General features: G+C 37.7%; 1 protein-coding gene across 4 annotated transcripts in view; it reads left to right on the top strand.

Moving 5' to 3' along the window:
- Positions 1–8,536, top strand: part of SCML2 (Scm polycomb group protein like 2) — a 103,770-nt gene extending 95,234 nt beyond the window's left edge. For 2 of the 4 annotated variants that reach the window (XM_043459442.1, XM_043459444.1), the window contains 4 exons: positions 939–1,052; positions 1,743–1,997; positions 5,450–5,601; positions 6,689–8,536. In XM_043459442.1, coding sequence (XP_043315377.1) covers positions 939–1,052; positions 1,743–1,997; positions 5,450–5,601; positions 6,689–6,817 — 650 coding nt within the window. In that variant the 3' untranslated portion in view covers positions 6,818–8,536. Of the gene's footprint in view, positions 1–938; positions 1,053–1,742; positions 1,998–5,449 lie in introns of all 4 variants that reach the window. The other 2 variants (XM_043459441.1, XM_043459443.1) reach the window with 1 other exon arrangement.
- Positions 8,537–17,922: the final 9,386 nt, after the last annotated feature.

Raw genomic sequence — 17,922 nt, 5'->3', positions numbered from 1 at the left:
AAAGGTAAGTAAAGACTTTTTCTGATCTTGCTATAATTCTGAGGTAAATATCTATAGAAAACTGTAGAAACTGTATACTTTAGTGTTCAAATTTTCTGTATCAATAAATTGGTATGAAAAAAGTCAGTTATTTCTTTTCTTAGAATTTAGCAGTCTTAATTGTAGAAATACGTCTTATTCACTGAAATATGGTTTGCCTGTTGATTTTGTAGTTGATGATTAAAAGTAAAATCAAATGTCGAGAGCGCTCTTAGACTCATTCATAATCAGTCAGTAACTGGATGGTTAAAAATTACTAATCAGATGATTTTAAGGCACATGTCTGACCCTTAGCCATTTTTAACTAGATGAAGTTTGACTTTGGTACTTTGTCATTGCAGTCTCTCTCCTTTCTGAAGATCTATTATCCTACTTTATAGATTTTTATTGTACTTTATTTTTCCTCTTAGTTGGAGATTAAATCAAAATATTGATTCATTTCAAGATTATGCCTTAAAGAATGGTCTTTTAAGAAGAAATGCATTTGGTTGAATGTTAAGTAAGCAGTAGAATTGTTGTAAGAGTAGCCCTAGGCCAGAATTGTTACCTATAAAATGGAGTGTTCTTTGTACTCTATCTACTCTAACTTCTCTGAATTCTTAACCTTTGTTGTTCATGGGAGCAGTTTTCTCGGGCCTTTTTAGTTGCCTCACTGCTGCCTGAGAGAGTTAGAAAAATATGACCCTAGAATAAGTGAAGCATAGATATAATGGTTTTAACCCTTGTATATCACTGAACTATTTAATAGGATGAAATGAGCACATCTTGTTCATAAACAAATGATTGATTATTGATGAAGTTATAGTAGGCAAATGATATACAAAGAAGTGTTTTATGCTGTTTATATGAAAATGCTTAAGTATATTAATTAGTTACAACAGATCTTTTTTTGAAAACAGTAGAAGAAGATATAACAGAAAAGAAAATCACCAAACGACCTTCTGAGCAACCTCTGCCTTATGTTGCTCCTCTCTCTCCTAAGCAACCCAAAATAATAGTGCCTGCCTCTAAAGGTAAACAGTAGTTACATGTTGCAAGATTGGGAAGAAAAGTCACTCTGCTATCACTTATGTATGCTGTTGAGTGTTGGTGTTGGGAATAGGGGGGTATATTTCCTCAAATCTGTTTGGCAGTTAGCTATTACTTTGGCAGCTTTGTTGAGAACTTCATTCCCTTAAGAAATGCACAGTTGTCATTTCTCCTTAGATTAAAGAAAAACAATTATAGCAGCATTTCCCATTCAGCTTTGTATTGCTAAAAGCTTTATAGAAGAGGAATAGAAAAACCTAAAACATTTCTCCAGTGAAGTTTTTTTTTAAGTGCCCAAGTAGTAAGCAAATATTAGAAACCAATTGTGTATTATAACAAATAGTTGTGAAGAACTGTATTCGTAAAATAAATGTTTTAGTGAAGTGTTCATAGTCTTGCTGGCAAGACTGTCAAGGGTTAGTTATGAGAAAAATAGATGATGTCATTAGAATCAATTTGGATTTCAGGACAGTGTCCATTACTATAAACATCATGAAGGGGATGGCCATGTGCTTTATGTTAGAGGTTTGTAGTTCATTATAGCATGGCTTAAGTGAACTATTGTTGCCAATTTAGGGGATTTTTGACATTTTAATAGTATTCAAACTGTAAGTCTGTTGAAGAAAATTGCCTTTGTCTTTTTTCTTATTGCCTTCGTATTTTTTTTCTTGTAGAAGAAGTATTACCTTCTGAGGAAGATGGCATGGCCAAAGAGGAAAAGCTTTCTGAAGAGTCCAAGAAGTCACCACCTAGTTCAGCAAATTCTTTGAGTCCTGCCAGAAAAAATCCTATAAGCACTCATACTCCAGTCTCCGTGAATGATTCTCAAAGTATGCCATGCACCTCAAGCCCCAAAGTAGTGGAGACCAAATCATCTATCAAGAGTAGTCAGCTTGAAGTTGAATTTGAAATGCAGAGGGAAAGTGAAGGTATTTTCCAAAACAGTGATTCTCATCCGATGGGTTTGTCTTTCCCTTTAAGGTTCCCATGCCCCACATCATCCCCTGAGAGTTTATCACATTGGAGAAATTGTCAAAATTGAGGAGGTAAGAGTCCTCCCCTTCACATCATTGTCAGGGCTAAGCTGCTGCAGATGCTCTAACCCTCATGGCATCACAGAACTGTTTCTGAGAATCTGGATCACCAGTCATGTTTCTGATAGAGAATTCTCATTTTATTGGTTTTCATTCCATTGTAGTTTCTCATTTCCTTGGATACTGTCTGGACTCACAAACCTTGTGTGACTCTGAGGCCTGGAAGGATGCACTTCTTCTTCATTCTGATATACTCCCTTCCTTGTCCCTCTTGAGACCTTTCCTGGCCCCGGCCTGTACGTGGCTCCCAGATCTCGGCTCTGGCATCCTGTTGCTGCAGCCATTTCCCTGTTTTCCACACTCTCAGTTGTTCCCTCACACCCACCAGGAGAGCATGATGTGTATAAACCGTATAGCATTCTACCACTCATTTAGAAAGAGCCAGAACAGCCTTCCATGTGCAAAGATAGCTCTATCCTGTACCCTTTTAAAGATTAAGGATGTTGGGGTGGAGGGAATAAGTGTTTTGTCTTTTTTCACCAGATAGGCATTTAGGCAAGGTTGAGGAATAAAGGAAGTAGGAATCAACTCAATCCCTTGCCTTTTATCATGGATATCATCTGTACACATGCTGTGACACATTTAATATTGTCACTCCCATCTCATATACCCCATATAGATTGTCTCTGGTTTTGGAGTGATTTTTGTAAAGAATCAAAAGATAGGTGTTCATTTTATAAAGGGGTAGTGTATCATAAGTTTTTAGATATTTTCACTATATGAGCTTATGAAGATAGGCCTTCTTAGAAGAAGGCTCTAAAGGTTACTTCTAATGCTGAATCTCATTTCCAAATGTATGTCTAACACTACCATGCCAAAGTAGCCTGTTTTGGGGTTTGAGGATGCTAGCTTCTAGTCTTCCTAGGTGTGGAAAGACTTAATAGTAATAACGTTACTTAATAGTAATAAAATCATCATCATCTTCATCACCATCTGATATTATGTGCCAGCACATAATATTTTACATTGCTTCATGCATTACATCTTTACAGCAGTTTCTTGAGATGTAGGTGCTGGTAAACATTTTCAGATGAGAAATCTGAGAAGTCGCTTAACTAAGGTCTCCCAACTAGAAAGTGGCTTGGCCAGTCCAGGCACTCTGACTCCAGGGCTGTACATCTTCAGAGAATAGGTAAGCATTTCACTTTATTTTCCTTAAGGTGTTGGAACTGTTACTTAAAGCTGAGTCTGCCTTGATTTCTGATGATGCCTCCTGCCTTGCCCCACCCCGATATTTGAATGAAACAAATTGTTGATTTTTGTTACAGGAAAGAAATTCAGTGTCATCTGGGATAAAATCAACTCACTTTCATTTCATTTATACCAGAAATATTTACTGATCTCCTAGTGTATATATGATAGAGCCATTAAGGAGAAGAGTGTGACTGGACTTTAATTATTTTTCATATAACTATGTGAATAATACTACTAATGTAATATTTATAACCTTCTCTGATTGTCTTGAAGATATGGGCCCAATTAAAGTATTTTTCCATGGTAGGTTAGAGATAGGTGGGCTCACAGCTGTTTTATTTTTAATACAAAATTATAATTTTATCCCAGAAATCCTGTTTTTACATATAATTTATTTGTAGTAATCTGTAAAACAAGTTACATGTTATTCAAGACGTAACCATACCAGATTCTGATGACAGAAACCAAAAATCCCACAAAATACGTTAATTTAGAGGTATGAATAGCCTTGCCAGTAATTTTTTAAATATTAAATTGAGTCTCTTGAGTTAAAGGAGAAGACTTTTCTGTCTGAATTGTTAGAATGCCTTAGGCATGACATGGTCTGTATCATCATCACTTTTACTTGAGTTGATGCAACCTAGCAGCATTTCTTGGTAGACCATTTTTATTTCTGACAAGTAGAAAGTAGGATGTGAGTGAAGTGAAGTCACTCAGTCATGTTCGACTCTTTGCGACCCCCATGGGCTGTAGTCTATCTACCAGGCTCCTCTATCCATGGGATTTTCCAGGCAAGGGTACTGGAATGGGTTGCTATTTCCTTCTCAAGGAGAAAGTAGAAAGATTTTAATGAAGAATTTTTATTTCACATCAAAGTTATGATATTTAAAAAGAAAATATATAAAATTCTGAGCTACACCAAAAATTTACCATTGCAAGTTCTTACATCTTCTGTTTTCTTTGCCCTTTCCTTGGATGAATACCCAAAATACCCCTCAAATGACTAGAGCACAGATGACAGGAAAGAAAAGGTTCGCTTTTGGGTAATTCACACATACGAAAAGATCAAATTTGTGTTGATGGTCTTTGTTTAGAGAAACAAATCTTCCTAGCAAAGCACCAAACCCGCTTCTGTTATCATATACTAACTTTAGAGAGTCAGGCACTCTGGTTGAGGAAACGAATACGTGTCTTGACAGAAAGAAATTTTGAGTACAACTTAGTGAATAGCACAACTATAACTTTTTGAGGTATGAGCACTTAAATTATTTCATGTTTTTTTTTTTTTAATTATTTCATGTTTTGATGTCTTTTTAAATATATAAACCTTCAACCAAAATATCTATCACTATGTAGTGAAATTTGAAAGAGGTATTCAGTATAATGTTAAAGTTGCTTCTGACCTAGCTGAGTACAAAATAATCTTGTTTTCTTCAAAATTCAAGTAAGCATTTAAGCTTTGAGAGACAGGAGTTTAAAGAATAAATTAATGCTAAAAACAATCCTTATTGAATACATGGGAGAGATTCAGTGAAAGAACTAATTTGATTCTCAAGAGATAATATGGTTTATTGAAAATTTATTGATTAAAGTGAATTAATTTAAACAATTATAAAGCTGTAAATTCTGGAGATTTTCATTGCAATTAGCTAGCAAAAGACTCAAACCTAGTCTTGAGTCTTTTCTCAAGAGGAGGAAGATTGAGAGAAATTCTTCAAAATACTTGAAGAGAGCAATAGGTTAGCTTAGATTAACCTTGATTTAACCTAAGTTACAGGTCTTTTTCTGTATTTGTCTGTGGCCAAAGAGGCCTTGGATTGCTTGGTCTGCATTATGATCTTTGAAACTCTAGGGTACATTCTGAAGTTGCTTTTGTTGTTTGGGGGAGGTCAAGTGGGACATTCTTGGGTAGTTATCCTCAGGTCATCTTTATCTAGGCTTTCACTAAATTTTTACCTTTGGAATCCTGGATCCATGCTGGGGTACTTCACAGAACTTTCCAGGATTGATAAAATTATTCCCTGCTTAACATCTTTTCTTTCAGGATAATGATCAGGTCAAGTATGATTTGTCTTTTTTCCCCCCAATTGAAGCTCCAAGTTATATAGCTGTACCTGACCCCAGTGTCCTGAAGCAAGGCTTCTCTAAGGACCCTGCAACCTGGTCTGTGGATGAAGTGATACAGTTTATGAAACATAAAGATCCTCAGAAATCAGGCCCCCTTGCTGAACTCTTCAGGCAACATGTAATGTATCTTTTGATCCAGTTTTCCTGCTGTAATGACTTTGAATTATCTCTCTGCAGGCCCTTCAGTTGGTTGCTGATTAGTGTGGATGGTGGGGGAACCCTATCAACTGATTTTTCCATATTTAAGAGAGTTCACTTTGCCCAAAGTTAGATCCTTAAAGGGTAGAGGCTGGATCTGTGCTTTAAATGGGTACCCAAGTACCTAACATACTACACGTCTTTGAGTTCTCAAGAGAAGATGATTCAGCATGGCCACTCTCAGGTGTCTTCTCCTTTGTAAGACCAGCTACAAAGATCCTCCTCCCCACCTGCTCCCTGCTTGGCCCTGGGATTGTGAGTAGGAGGGAATGACCACCTTTGTAACGTGGTGTCCTTATTACGATGCCTGATGAATCTGGTAACTGTGCAGCTTTATTTTAAATAGAAACTCAGGAAAATCAAACATACTTCCAAAACATAAATTGTTTTATTAAGCAAATAAATAGTATTAGGAGGATACCTTGTGTCTGTTAAATAATGTTTATAGTCTTTTCTAACAAATCAAATTCATGACCAAGTGTATCCTTTTGTATCCTTTTTCATATTGTAAGAAAATCAGTAATATGTTTTAGCATCTAATTAGCTTCACATAATTAAGTGAATAGCTTTCAACATAAAGACAACACTGTTCAGCACATTTACAGTTTGCATTAATGCTGGCATACATTCCCAGCCTTTCTAAGAAAGTTAATAACCGTCTGAAATTTATTTCTACAATTCATAGTTTTCTGCCTACCCTTTGTCATAGATATGTGGTATTTTATTCAACACATAGTTTTTAAAATCAGATAGTTTGATGCTAAGGCCATTTTTCAAAGATACTGGGTTAAGTTTACTTTTTCTTAAAATTTGAAGTGAATTTAGAAATTTTCAAATGATGTTTCACATATAAGTTATGTTTTTAATAGTTTTCAGGAAATAAATGCATATTCAGAGAATATATATTGAGAATGTACAGCTACTCTCTATTTACATGTTCTTATATGTAAGTAACTTGACAAAATGTGAAATCAGTGTTAATAATTATAATTTATTTCTCTCTATAGGAAATTGATGGGAAGGCTCTGCTACTACTCAAAAGTGATGTGATTATGAAGTATATGGGGCTGAAACTGGGGCCAGCCTTAAAGTTATGTTATTATATTGAAAAACTTAAAGAAGGAAAATATAATTGAAAAAATATATGTTTAGATTAGACATAATTTTCAGTTGTTTTGATAACTTTTAATTTAAAAGTATTTTTATTCTCATAGCAATTTTTGTTTTGTAGACAGTTCCTCTAAAACTACATTATATCCAGAATTGCAGAACTATAAGTCCAGTCTACTTCTTTAAAAGCCATTAACATGTTAGTATTAGCATATTCAAATTGGCAGTTCTTTATCTCTGTTTATTATTTTATTGTAGAGTTTGCAAATACACTTCATGCAGGAAACAAAGAAACACCTTTGATTTTGGTTAATGTTTATATGTAAAACCAAAACAGCTAAATCCCAAAGGGGAAAGTATCAGGGACTGACAGGCTCTCTAATGAAATTCATGCGAAGTTTTCCTTAGAAGAGAATTTAAAGATGCAGCTATAGATATCATCTCTTTCTCAAATACTTTATCTGTTACTGCAATGTTCTGTTCGTGTTGTATCAGTTTCCTGAAAGGGAATAGCCATATAAATTATCTTCCTTTCGTTACTATTTCTCTATATGTTGTATTTGTTCATATTTAAAGAAAAAACAAGCTTATAAACTTTCATAAAGTGTTTTTATCAGTTTTTGATGAATTTTGAACAATTATAGAGTGGTTGTTCTATGCAGGAGATATTATAGTACAAGGGTGGTTTTGGAGTCCAATTAAATTTTTTAAATGAAATACTTGTTATTTCAAAACTTTACATGTTTTCTCCAAGCTTAGACATTTAACTTGGAATTCTTTTTCACATCTTTATATGAAGAAGACTATCCCTTTTCCAGCGGATCTTCCCAGCCCAGGAATCAAACCGGGGTCTGCTGCATTGCAGGCGAAGTCTTTACCAACTTAGCTATCAGGGAAGCCCTTACATGAAGACACCTGTGCCCAAATTTTAAAATATATATATTTTATTGTCTATGTTTATTCCTCATATGAATTCAATACTGTATTTATATATTATTCTATACTTGTAGGTATTCAAACAAGTTAACCTGTTCTTTTTGAATTTAATATGGCACTTTGCATTGCCACAGAGGTAATGGTGAACTATTTATATAGTTGGATGTTTTTATTCTGAAAAAATATTTGCATCATTTGCTATCACTAGTACCTCTCAGCTTAGTCTTCAGGGGATAAGAAACAATCCACAGATTGGTTTCCATACAGGGAAGTTCTCTGTCCTATGCAATGTTGTTAGTTAATTTGCTTAGTTCTGAGCCATTTATTCTGCTAAATTTTGGAAGATGCATTAATTCTGACTTATCATTTTGGGTTTTGTTTTTAAAGTTAGAACTTTTGAGGGGAAATGGTGCTATATGTTAATTGTTATTACTTTGTATAACTTTGGTGTAATGTTTATTACTTTGTATAACTTTGGTGTAATGTTTATAAGCTATGAGAATCTGTGCTAAAAGTATTAGCCATTTCTTATAAATGCCAATAAAATGTACACCAGGGGCAAGAATGTACATTTTCTTTTTTAGAAAACCAAATGTACTTTATATGAGAATGCTACTATTTAAAGGGTGGTTTCATCTATGTTATTCACTTTGTGTTTTAAGACAAAATTCTAATTTAAACTATGTCTTCTCTCAAATTGTTTGTGTGAAGATGCTGTGCCCAGTTAAACAGTCCTCAGGTGTTTGTATAAATACTGTTTTACAGTTTTCAGATTTTAAAATATAATAAAGTTAAATAACCTCAGTTAATGTGAAAGCCTCAGATTTTATTTTACTTGCTTTTACCACATTATATTAACATATGAATCAGTTACAATTGAAAACGAAGCACTCTAGGAAGTTTGTGTTTTTATGTGTCCAAATACTTGGTTTTAACACTTGGCCTCATTCTACTGGTAAACAGATTCTTAGGAGCAAAGGGCTTATCTTTTGCAGGGGCCTTAAATGAGACCCCAGGGAGGCAGTAAGAAACTAAATCAATGAGCTTTATCTGTACTCAAAGCTTTTGTTACTTTGGTGATGATGCAAGCATGCTAGAAAATGGCAGTGCCCCCAGATCCCTCATCCCACCAGAGTTTATGACCTGTGCTTTTTTTTATGGCTGTGCTTTTGCTGCTGGAGGCCAGAAGCTATACTGCTACTCAGCCTTCAACTCTCCCAACTTATGTGCTGGAAAAGCCCTGGAGGCTCAGGGTTGTGGTTGAATTGCCTTCAAGATTTGACCCCTCAGCCCACCTGTCCCAGGAGCTGGTGCATTGGAATCCAGAAACTCTTTATCACTGTTCATTGGAGATGACTAGGCCCCAGCTGAGGCTCCAGGGATGATGATCTCAAGTAACTGGAGTGGGGGTGTTGATTTTCACTGTGTGGTTTGTAAATTTTTGTCCACAGACTATCATGCCATGTTAACATGGTTTACCTGTGAACTTAATCTTTGCTCTAGTTTTCCCTCTCAGTCTATCCTTCAACCTCCTGTAGGCAGCAGGACTCTGCACCTTGAGCCCCAAAGCCCTCTGGACACATTGAGCATTTGCTTTCTGATTTTTGTCTATGTAACTTCTAATCATTGGAGAGTTATAGTACATGGTCCAGAGTAGAATTTCCCAGACTTCTAAATTAGGACTCCCTCTGTAAGAATGAAAAAACCATCAGTTCAGTTCAGTTCAGTTGCCGAGTCAAGTTTGATTCTTTGTGAACCCATGGGCTGCACCACGCCATGCTTCCCTGTCCATCACCAACTCCCGGAGCTTACTCAAACTCATGTCCATCGAGTCAGTGATGCCATTCAACCATCTCATCCTCTGTTGTCCCCTTCTGCTCCTGCCTTCAATCTTTCCCAGCATCAGGGGCTTTTCAAAAGAGTCAGCTCTTTGCATCAGGTGGCCAAAGTATTGGAGTTTCAGCTTCAGCATCAGTCCTTCCAATGAGTATTCAGGACTAATTTCCTTTAGGATTGACTGATTTGAGCTCCTTGCAGTCCAAGGGGCTCTTAAGAGTCTTCTCCAACACCACAGTTGAAAAGCATCAATTCTTCTGTGCTCAGCTTTCTTTATAGTCCAACTCTCACATCCATAAATGACTGCTGGAAAAACCATAGCTTTGACTAGATGGACCTTTGTCAGCAAAGTAATGTCTCTGCTTTATAATATGCTGTCTAGGTTGGTGATAGCTTTTCTTCCAAGGAGCAAGCATCTTTTAATTTTATTGTTCCAGTCACCATCTGCAGTGATTTTGGAGCCCAAGAAAATAAGTCTGTCACTTTCCATTGTTTCCCCATCTATTGCCATGAAATCATGGGACCAGATGCTATGATCTTAGTTTTCTGAATATTGAGTTTTAGGCCAACTTTTTCATTCTCCTCTTTCACATTCATCAAGAGGCTCTTTCGTACCTCTTCACTCTCTGCCATAAGGGTGGTGTCATCTGCATGTTTGAGGTTATTGATATTTCTCCCGGCAATCTTGATTCCAGTTTGTGCTTTCTCCAGCCCAGCATTTCACATGATGTACTCTGCATATAAGTTAAATAAGCAGGGTGACAATATACAGCCTTGATGCACTCCTTTCCTAATTTGGAACCAGTCTGTTGTTCCATGTCTGGTTCTAACTGTTGCTTCTTGACCTGCATACAGATTTCTCAGGAGGTAGGTCAGGTGGTCTGGTGTTCCCATCTCTTGAAGAATTTTCCATAGTTTGTTGTGATCTACACAGTCAAAGGCTTTGGCGTAGTCAATAAAGCAGAAGTAGATGCTTTTCTGGAATTCTCTTGCTTTTTTGGTGATCCAACGGATGTTGGCAATTTGATCTTTGATTCCTCTGCCTTTTCTGCATGCAGCTTGAACATCTGGAAATTCATGGTTCATGTACTACTGAAGCTTGGCTTGGAGAATTTTAAGCATTACTTTGCTAGCATGTGAGATTAGCGCAATTGTGTGGTAGTTTGAACATTGCTTGGCATTGCCTTTGTGTGGGATTGGATTGAAAACTGACCTTTTCCAGTCCTGTGGCCATTACTGTTTTCCAAATTTGCTGGCATATTGAGTCCAGCACTTTCACAGTATCATCCTTTAGGATTTGAAAGAGTTCAACTGTAATCCAAGTCTATGCCCCAACCAGTTATGCTGAAGAAGCTGAAGTTGAACGGTTCTATGAAGACCTACAAGACCTTCTAGAACTAACACCCAAAAGATATCCTCTTCATTATAGGAGACTGGAATGCAAAAGTAGGAAATCAAGAGATACCCAGAGTAACAGGCAAATTTGGCCTTGGAGCACAAGATGAAGCAGGATAAAGGTTAACAGAGTTTTGCCAAGCATTGATCATAGTAAACACCCTCTTTCAACAAAACAAGAGAAGACTCCACATGGACATCACCAGATGGTCAATACCGAAATCAGATTGCTTATATTCTTAGCAACCAAAGAATATGTGCCTCCTGTACAATGTCATTCCATCACCTCTACTAGCTATGTTTCTAGTGATGCTTCCTAAGGCCTACTTGACTTCACATTCCAGGATGTCTGGCTCTAGGTGAGTGATCACACTATCGTGGTTATCTGGGTCATAAAGATCTTCGTGTAGGTCTTCTGTGTATTCTTGCCACCTCTTCTTAATATCTTTTGCTTCTGTTAGGTCCATACCATTTCTGTCCTTTATTGTGCCTGTCTTTGCATGAAATGTTCCTTTGGTATCTAATTTTCTTGAAGAGATCTCTAGTCTTTCGCATTCTATTCTTTTCCTCTATTTCTTTGCATTGATCACTGAGAAAGGCTTTCTTATCTCTCCTTGCTATTCTTTGGAACTCTGCATTCAAATGGGTACATTTTTCCTTGTCTCCTTTGCCTTTCACTTCTCTTCTTTTCTCAGCTATTTTTAAGGCCTCCTCAGATAACCATTTTGCCTTTTTGCATTTCTTTTTCTTGGGGATGGTCTTGATCACTGCCTCCTGTACAGTGTCATGAACCTCTGTCCATAGTTCTTCAGGGGCTCTGTCTATCAGATCTAACCCCTTGAATCTATTTGTCACTTCCACTTTAGGTCATAACCTGAATGGTCTAGTGGTTTTCCCTCCTTTTTTCAATTTAAGTCTGAATTTGGCAATAAGGAGTTCATGATCTGAGCCACAGTCAGCTCCCGGTCTTTTTTCTGCTGACTGTATAGAGCTTGTCCATCTTTGGCTGCAAAGAATATAAGCAATCTGATTTCGGTATTGACCATCTGGTGATGTCCATGTGGAGTCTTCTCTTGTTTTGTTGAAAGAGAGTATTTACTATGATCAATGCTTGGCAAAACTCTGTTAACCTTTATCCTGCTTCATTTTGTGCTCCAAGGCCAAATTTGCCTGTTACTCTGGGTATCTCTTGATTTCCTACTTTTGCATTCCAGTCTCCTATAATGAAGAGGATATCTTTTGGGTGTTAGTTCTAGAAGGTCTTGTAGGTCTTCATAGAACCGTTCAACTTCAGCTTCTTCAGCATTACTGGTTGGGGCATAGACTTACTGTGATGTTGAATGGTTTGCCTTGGAAAAGAACTGAGATCATTTTGTCATTTTTAAGGTTGCATGCAAGTATTTTGTTGATTTGTCTGTTGTGGGCTCTCCTGTTGATTATGAGGGCTACTCCATTTCTTCTAAGGGATTCTTGCCCACAGTAGTAGATAGAATGGTCATCTGAATTAAATTCACCCATTCCAGTCCATTTTAGTTCACTGAGTCCTAAAATGTTGATGTTAACTCTTACTGTCTCCTATTTGACCACTTCTAATTTACCTTGATTTATGGACCTAACATTCCAGATTTGTGTACAATATTGCTCTTTACAGCATCATACTTTACTTCCATCATCAGTCACATCCACAACTGGGCGTTGTTTTTGCGTTGGCTCCGTCTCTTCATTCTTTCTGGAGTTATTTCTCCTCTCTTCTTCAGTATCATGTTGGGCACCTACTGACCTGCGGAGTTCATCTTTCAGTGTCCTATCTTTTTGCCTTTTCATGCTGTTCATGCAGTTTTCAAGGCAAGAATACTGAAGTGGTTTGCCATTCCCTTCTCCAGTGGACCATGTTTTGTCAGAACTCTCCGCCTTGACCTGTCCGTCTTGGGTGGCCCTATACAGCATGGCTCATAGTTTCACTGAGTTAGACAAAGCTGTGATACATGTGATCATTTTGATTAGTTTTCTTAGTGGTTTTCATTCTGTCTGTCCTCTGAAGGATAAGGATAAGAGGCTTACGGAAGCTTATGGAGAGACTGACTGTGGGGGAAACTGGGTCTTGCTCAGTAAATCTTTAATCCAATTTTCTGTTGATGTGCAAAGCTGTGTTCCCTCCCTGTTGTTTGACCTGTGACCAAACTATGGTGGAGGTAATGAAGATAATGGTGACCTCCTTAAAGGTCCCATGCATGCACTGCTGCACTTAGTGCCCCTGACTCTGCAGCAGGCCACCACTGACCCTGGAGGTGTGACACCACTCACACCTTCACTGGAGACTCCTGGACACTCAGAGGCAAGTCTGAGTCAGTCTTTTGTGGTCTCACTGTTCCTTGCTCTTGGGTCCTGATGCACACAAGGTTTTGTTTGTGCCCTCCAAGAGTCTGTTTCCCCAGTCCTGTGTAAGTTCTGTAATCAAATCCCACTGGCCTCCAAAGTCAAATTCTTGGGGTTCTCAGTCCCTTTGCCAGATTCTCAGGTTGGGAAATTTGTGGGTCCTAGAACTTTGGCCCTGTATGAAAACTGAAAAAATCCCTCACCTTTATGAATATACTGCAAAAACTGAAAGATTTGTCATAGATGCAAACAAAGTGTGTGTATTTGTGCATGTTTAACTAGGATTTGAAGACATAACTATGAGCTGTAAACACTTAAAACAACTTTAACAAAGCTGTCCCATGTCCTACTGACAACTTTTATGTCTGCAAACCAGTTACTGGATGGTTCCATTTTTATTGAGCCGGGCTAATATTTTTCTCTTCAGTTGCTGAGTCATGTCCACTATATGTGACCCCATGAACTGCAGCATGCCAGGGTTCCCTGTCCTTCACTATCTCCCAGAGATTGCTCCATGTGAAACCATCAATTCTTTGGCACCAAGCCTCCATTTGGTCCAACTCACATATCTGTACATGACTACTGGAAAAACCATAGCTTTGACTATATGGACCTTTGTCGGCAAAGTGATGTCTCTGCTTTTTAATACACTGTCTAGGTTTGTCATAGCTTTTCTTCCAAAAAGCAAGCGTCTTTTCATTTCCTGCCTGCTGTCACTGTCCACAGTGATTTTGGAGCCCAAGAAAATAAAATCTGTCACAGCTTCCACTTTTTCCCCATCTGTATGCCATGAAGTGATGTGACTAGATGCCATGATCTTAATTTTTTTTTGGAGGTCTTCTCTCTGGATCATGTTTTTTTCCTTAATTAATTTATTTTAATTGAAGGCTAATTATTTTACAATATTTTAGTGGCTTTCACCATCGACACGAATCAGCCACGGGTGTACACGTATCCCCCATCCTAAACTCCCTTCGCACCTCCCTCCCCATCCCATCCCTCAGAGTCATCCCAGTGCACCAGCCCTGAGCACCCTGTCTCATGCATCAAACCTGGACTGGCGATCTATTTCACATATGGTAATATATATGTTTCAATGCTATTCTCTCAGATCATCCCACCCTCGCCTTCTCCCACAGAGTCCAAAGGTCTGTTCTGTCTCTTTTGCTGTTTCACATATAGGGTCATCATTACCATCTTTCTAAACTTCATATATATGCATTAATAAACTGTATTGGTGTTTTTCTTTCTGATTTACTTCACTCTGTATAATAAGGCTCCAATTTCATCCACCTCATTAGAACTGATTCAAATGTGTTCTTTTTTATAACTGAGTAATATTCCATTGTGTATGTAACACAGCTTTCTTACCCATTCATCTGCCACTGGACATCTAGGTTGCTTCCATGTCCTAGCTGTTGTAAACAGTGCTACGATGAACATTGGGGTACATGTGTCTCTATCAATTCTGGTTTCCTAAGTGTGTATGCCCAGCAGTGGGATTGCTGAGTTGTTTGGCAGTTCTATTTCCAATTTTTTAAGGAATCTCCACACTGTTCTCCATAGTGGCTGTACTAGTTTGCATTCCCGCCAACAGTGTAAGAGGGTTCCCTTTTCTCTGCACCCTCTCCAGAATTTATTGTTTGTAGACTTTGTGATGGTGACCATTCTGACCAGCATGAGATGGTACCTCATTGTGGTTTTGATTTGCATTTCTCTGATAATGAGTGTTGTTGAGCATCTTTTCATGTGTTTGTTAGCCATCTGTATGTCTTCTTTGGGGAAATGTCTGTTTAGTTCTTTGGTCCATTTTTTGATTGGGTCGATTATTTTTCTTGTATTGTGCTGTATGAGCTGCTTGTATGTTTTTGAGATTAATTCCTTGTCAGTTGCTGCATTTGCTATTATTTTCTCCCATTCTGAAGGCTGTATATTCACCTTGCTTATAGTTTCCTTCGTTGTGCAAAAGCTTTTAAGTTTCATTAGGTCCCATTTGTTTATTTTTGCTTTTATTTCCAACATTCTGGGAGGTGGGTCAGAGAGGATCCTGCTGTGATTTATGTCGGAGAGTGTTTTGCCTATGTTCTCCTCTAGGAGTTTTATAGTTTCTGGTCTTACATTTAGATCTTTAATCCATTTTTAGTTTATTTTTGTGTATGGTGTTAGAAGGTGTTCTAGTTTCATTTTTTACAAGTGGTTGACCAGTTTTCCCAGCACCACTTGTTAAAGAGGTTGTCTTTTTTCCATTGTATATCCTTGCCTCCTTTGTCAAAGATAAGGTGTCCATAGGTTTGTGGATTTATCTCTGGGCTTTCAATTCTGTTCCATTGATCTATATTTCTGTCTTTGTGCCAGTACCATACTGTCTTGATGACTGTGGCTTTGCAGTAGAGTCTGAAGTCAGGCAGGTTGATTCCTCCTGTTCCATTCTTCTTTCTCAAGATTGCTTTGGCTATTTGAGATTTTTTTGTATTTCCATACAAATTGTGAAATTATTTGTTCTAGTTCTGTGAAAAATACTGTTGTTAGCTTGATAGGGATTGCATTGAAACTATAGATTGCTTTGGGTAGTATAGCCATTTTCACAATATTGAGTCTTCCAATCCATGAACACAATATATTTCTCCATCTATTTGTGTCCTCTTTGATTTCTTTCATCAGTGTTTTATAGTTTTCTATGTATAGGTCTTTCGTTTCTTTAGGTAGATATACTCCTAAGTATTTTATTCTTTTTTGTTGCAATGGTGAATGGTATTGTTTCCTTAATTTCTCTGTTTTCTCATTGTTAGCATATAGGAATGCAAGGGATTTCTGTGTGTTAATTTTATATCCTGCAACATTACTGTATTCATTGATTAGCTCTAGTAATTTTCTGGTAGAGTCTTTAGAGTTTTCTATGTAGAGGATCATGTCATCTGCAAACAGTGAGAGTTTTACTTCTTCTTTTCCTATCTGGATTCCTTTTATTTCTTTTTCTGCTCTGATTGCTGTGGCCAAAACTTCCAAAACTATGTTGAATAGTAGTGGTGAGATCAGCTGTAATTCTTATGGGAATCCCCTTGTGTGTTATTTGTTGCTTTTCCCTTGCTGCTTTTGATATTTGGTCTTTGTGTTTGATCTTCATTAATTTGATTAATATGTGTCTTGGGGGTGTTTTGCCTTGGGTTTATCCTGTTTGCAACTCTCTGGGTTTCTTGGACTTGGGTGGTTATTTGCTTCCCCATTTTAGGGAAGTTTTCAACTATTACCTCCTCAAATATTTTCTCATGCCCTTTCTTTTTGTCTTCTTCTGGGACTCCTATGATTCAAATATTGGGGCGTTTAAGATTGTCCCAGAGGCCTCTGAGGTTGTCCTCATTTTTTAAAATTCTTTTTTCTTTTTTCCTCTCTGCTTTATTTATTTCCACCATTCTATCTTCCATCTCACTTATCCTATCTTCTGCCTCTGTTATTCTACTGTTGGTTCCCTCCAGAGTGCTTTTGATCTTAGTTATTGCATTATTCATTGTTGATTGACTTTTTTATTTCTTCTAGGTCCTTGTTAAACATTTCTTGCATCTTCTCAATCCTTGTCTCCAGGCTATTTATCTGTAACTCCATTTTGTTTTCAAGATGTTGGATCATCTTTACTAACATTATTCTGAATTTTTTTTCTCGTGAACTCCCTATCTCCTTTTCTTTTGCTTGGTTTGGTGGGCATTTATCATGCTTCTTTACCTGCTGAATATTTCTTTGCCTTTTCATTTTGTTTAAATTTCTGTGTTTGGAGTGGCCTTTCTTTAGGCTGGAAGTTTGTGGTTCCTCTTTATTGTGGAGCTTGCTCCCTGTGAATAGGGCTGGATTAGTGGTTTGTCAATGTTTCCTGGTTAGGGTAGCTTGTGTCTGTGTTATGGTGGGTGGAACTGGATCTCTTCTCTCTGCAGTGCCATGCAGTGTCCAGTAGGGAGTTTTGGGGTGTCTGTGGTTTTGGTGTGACTTTGGGTAGACTGCATTTTATTTCTTAGTGCTGTGTTCCTGCATTGCTGGAGAATTAGTGTGGTACCTCTTGCTTTGGAACTTGTTGGCTCTTGGGTGGAGCTTGGTTTCAGTGTAGGTATGGAGGCTTTTGGATGAGCTCTTGTCAATTAATGTTCCCTGGATTCAGGAGTTTCCTGGTGTTCTGAAGTTTTGAATTTAAGCCTTCTCCCTCTGGCTTTCAGTCTTATTCTTACAGTAGCCTCAGGACTTCTCCATCCATACAGCACAGATGATAAAACATTTAGGTTAATGGTGAAAATATTCTCCACAGTGAGGGATACCTAGAGAGGTTCACAGAGTTACATGGAGAAGAGATAGAGGGAGGAGAAAGATAGAGGTGACCAGGAGAAGAGGGGGAGTCAAAAGTGAGGATAGTTATCTAGGCAATAATCAATTTTCTATGTGCTCTCCATAGTCTGGAACACCCAGATAGGTTCACAGAGTTACATAGAGAAGAGCAGAGGGAGGAGGGAGACAGAGGTGGAGAAGAGGGGGAGAAGATAGGAGGAGAAGAGGGGGAGTCAAAAGGGGAGAGACAAATCTAGCTAGTAATTAGTTCCCTAAGTGTTCT

Source organism: Cervus canadensis, chromosome X (genome assembly GCF_019320065.1).
Source record: "Cervus canadensis isolate Bull #8, Minnesota chromosome X, ASM1932006v1, whole genome shotgun sequence".
NCBI lineage: Eukaryota > Metazoa > Chordata > Mammalia > Artiodactyla > Cervidae > Cervus > Cervus canadensis.
This window is presented reverse-complemented; position numbering and strand designations above follow the sequence as displayed.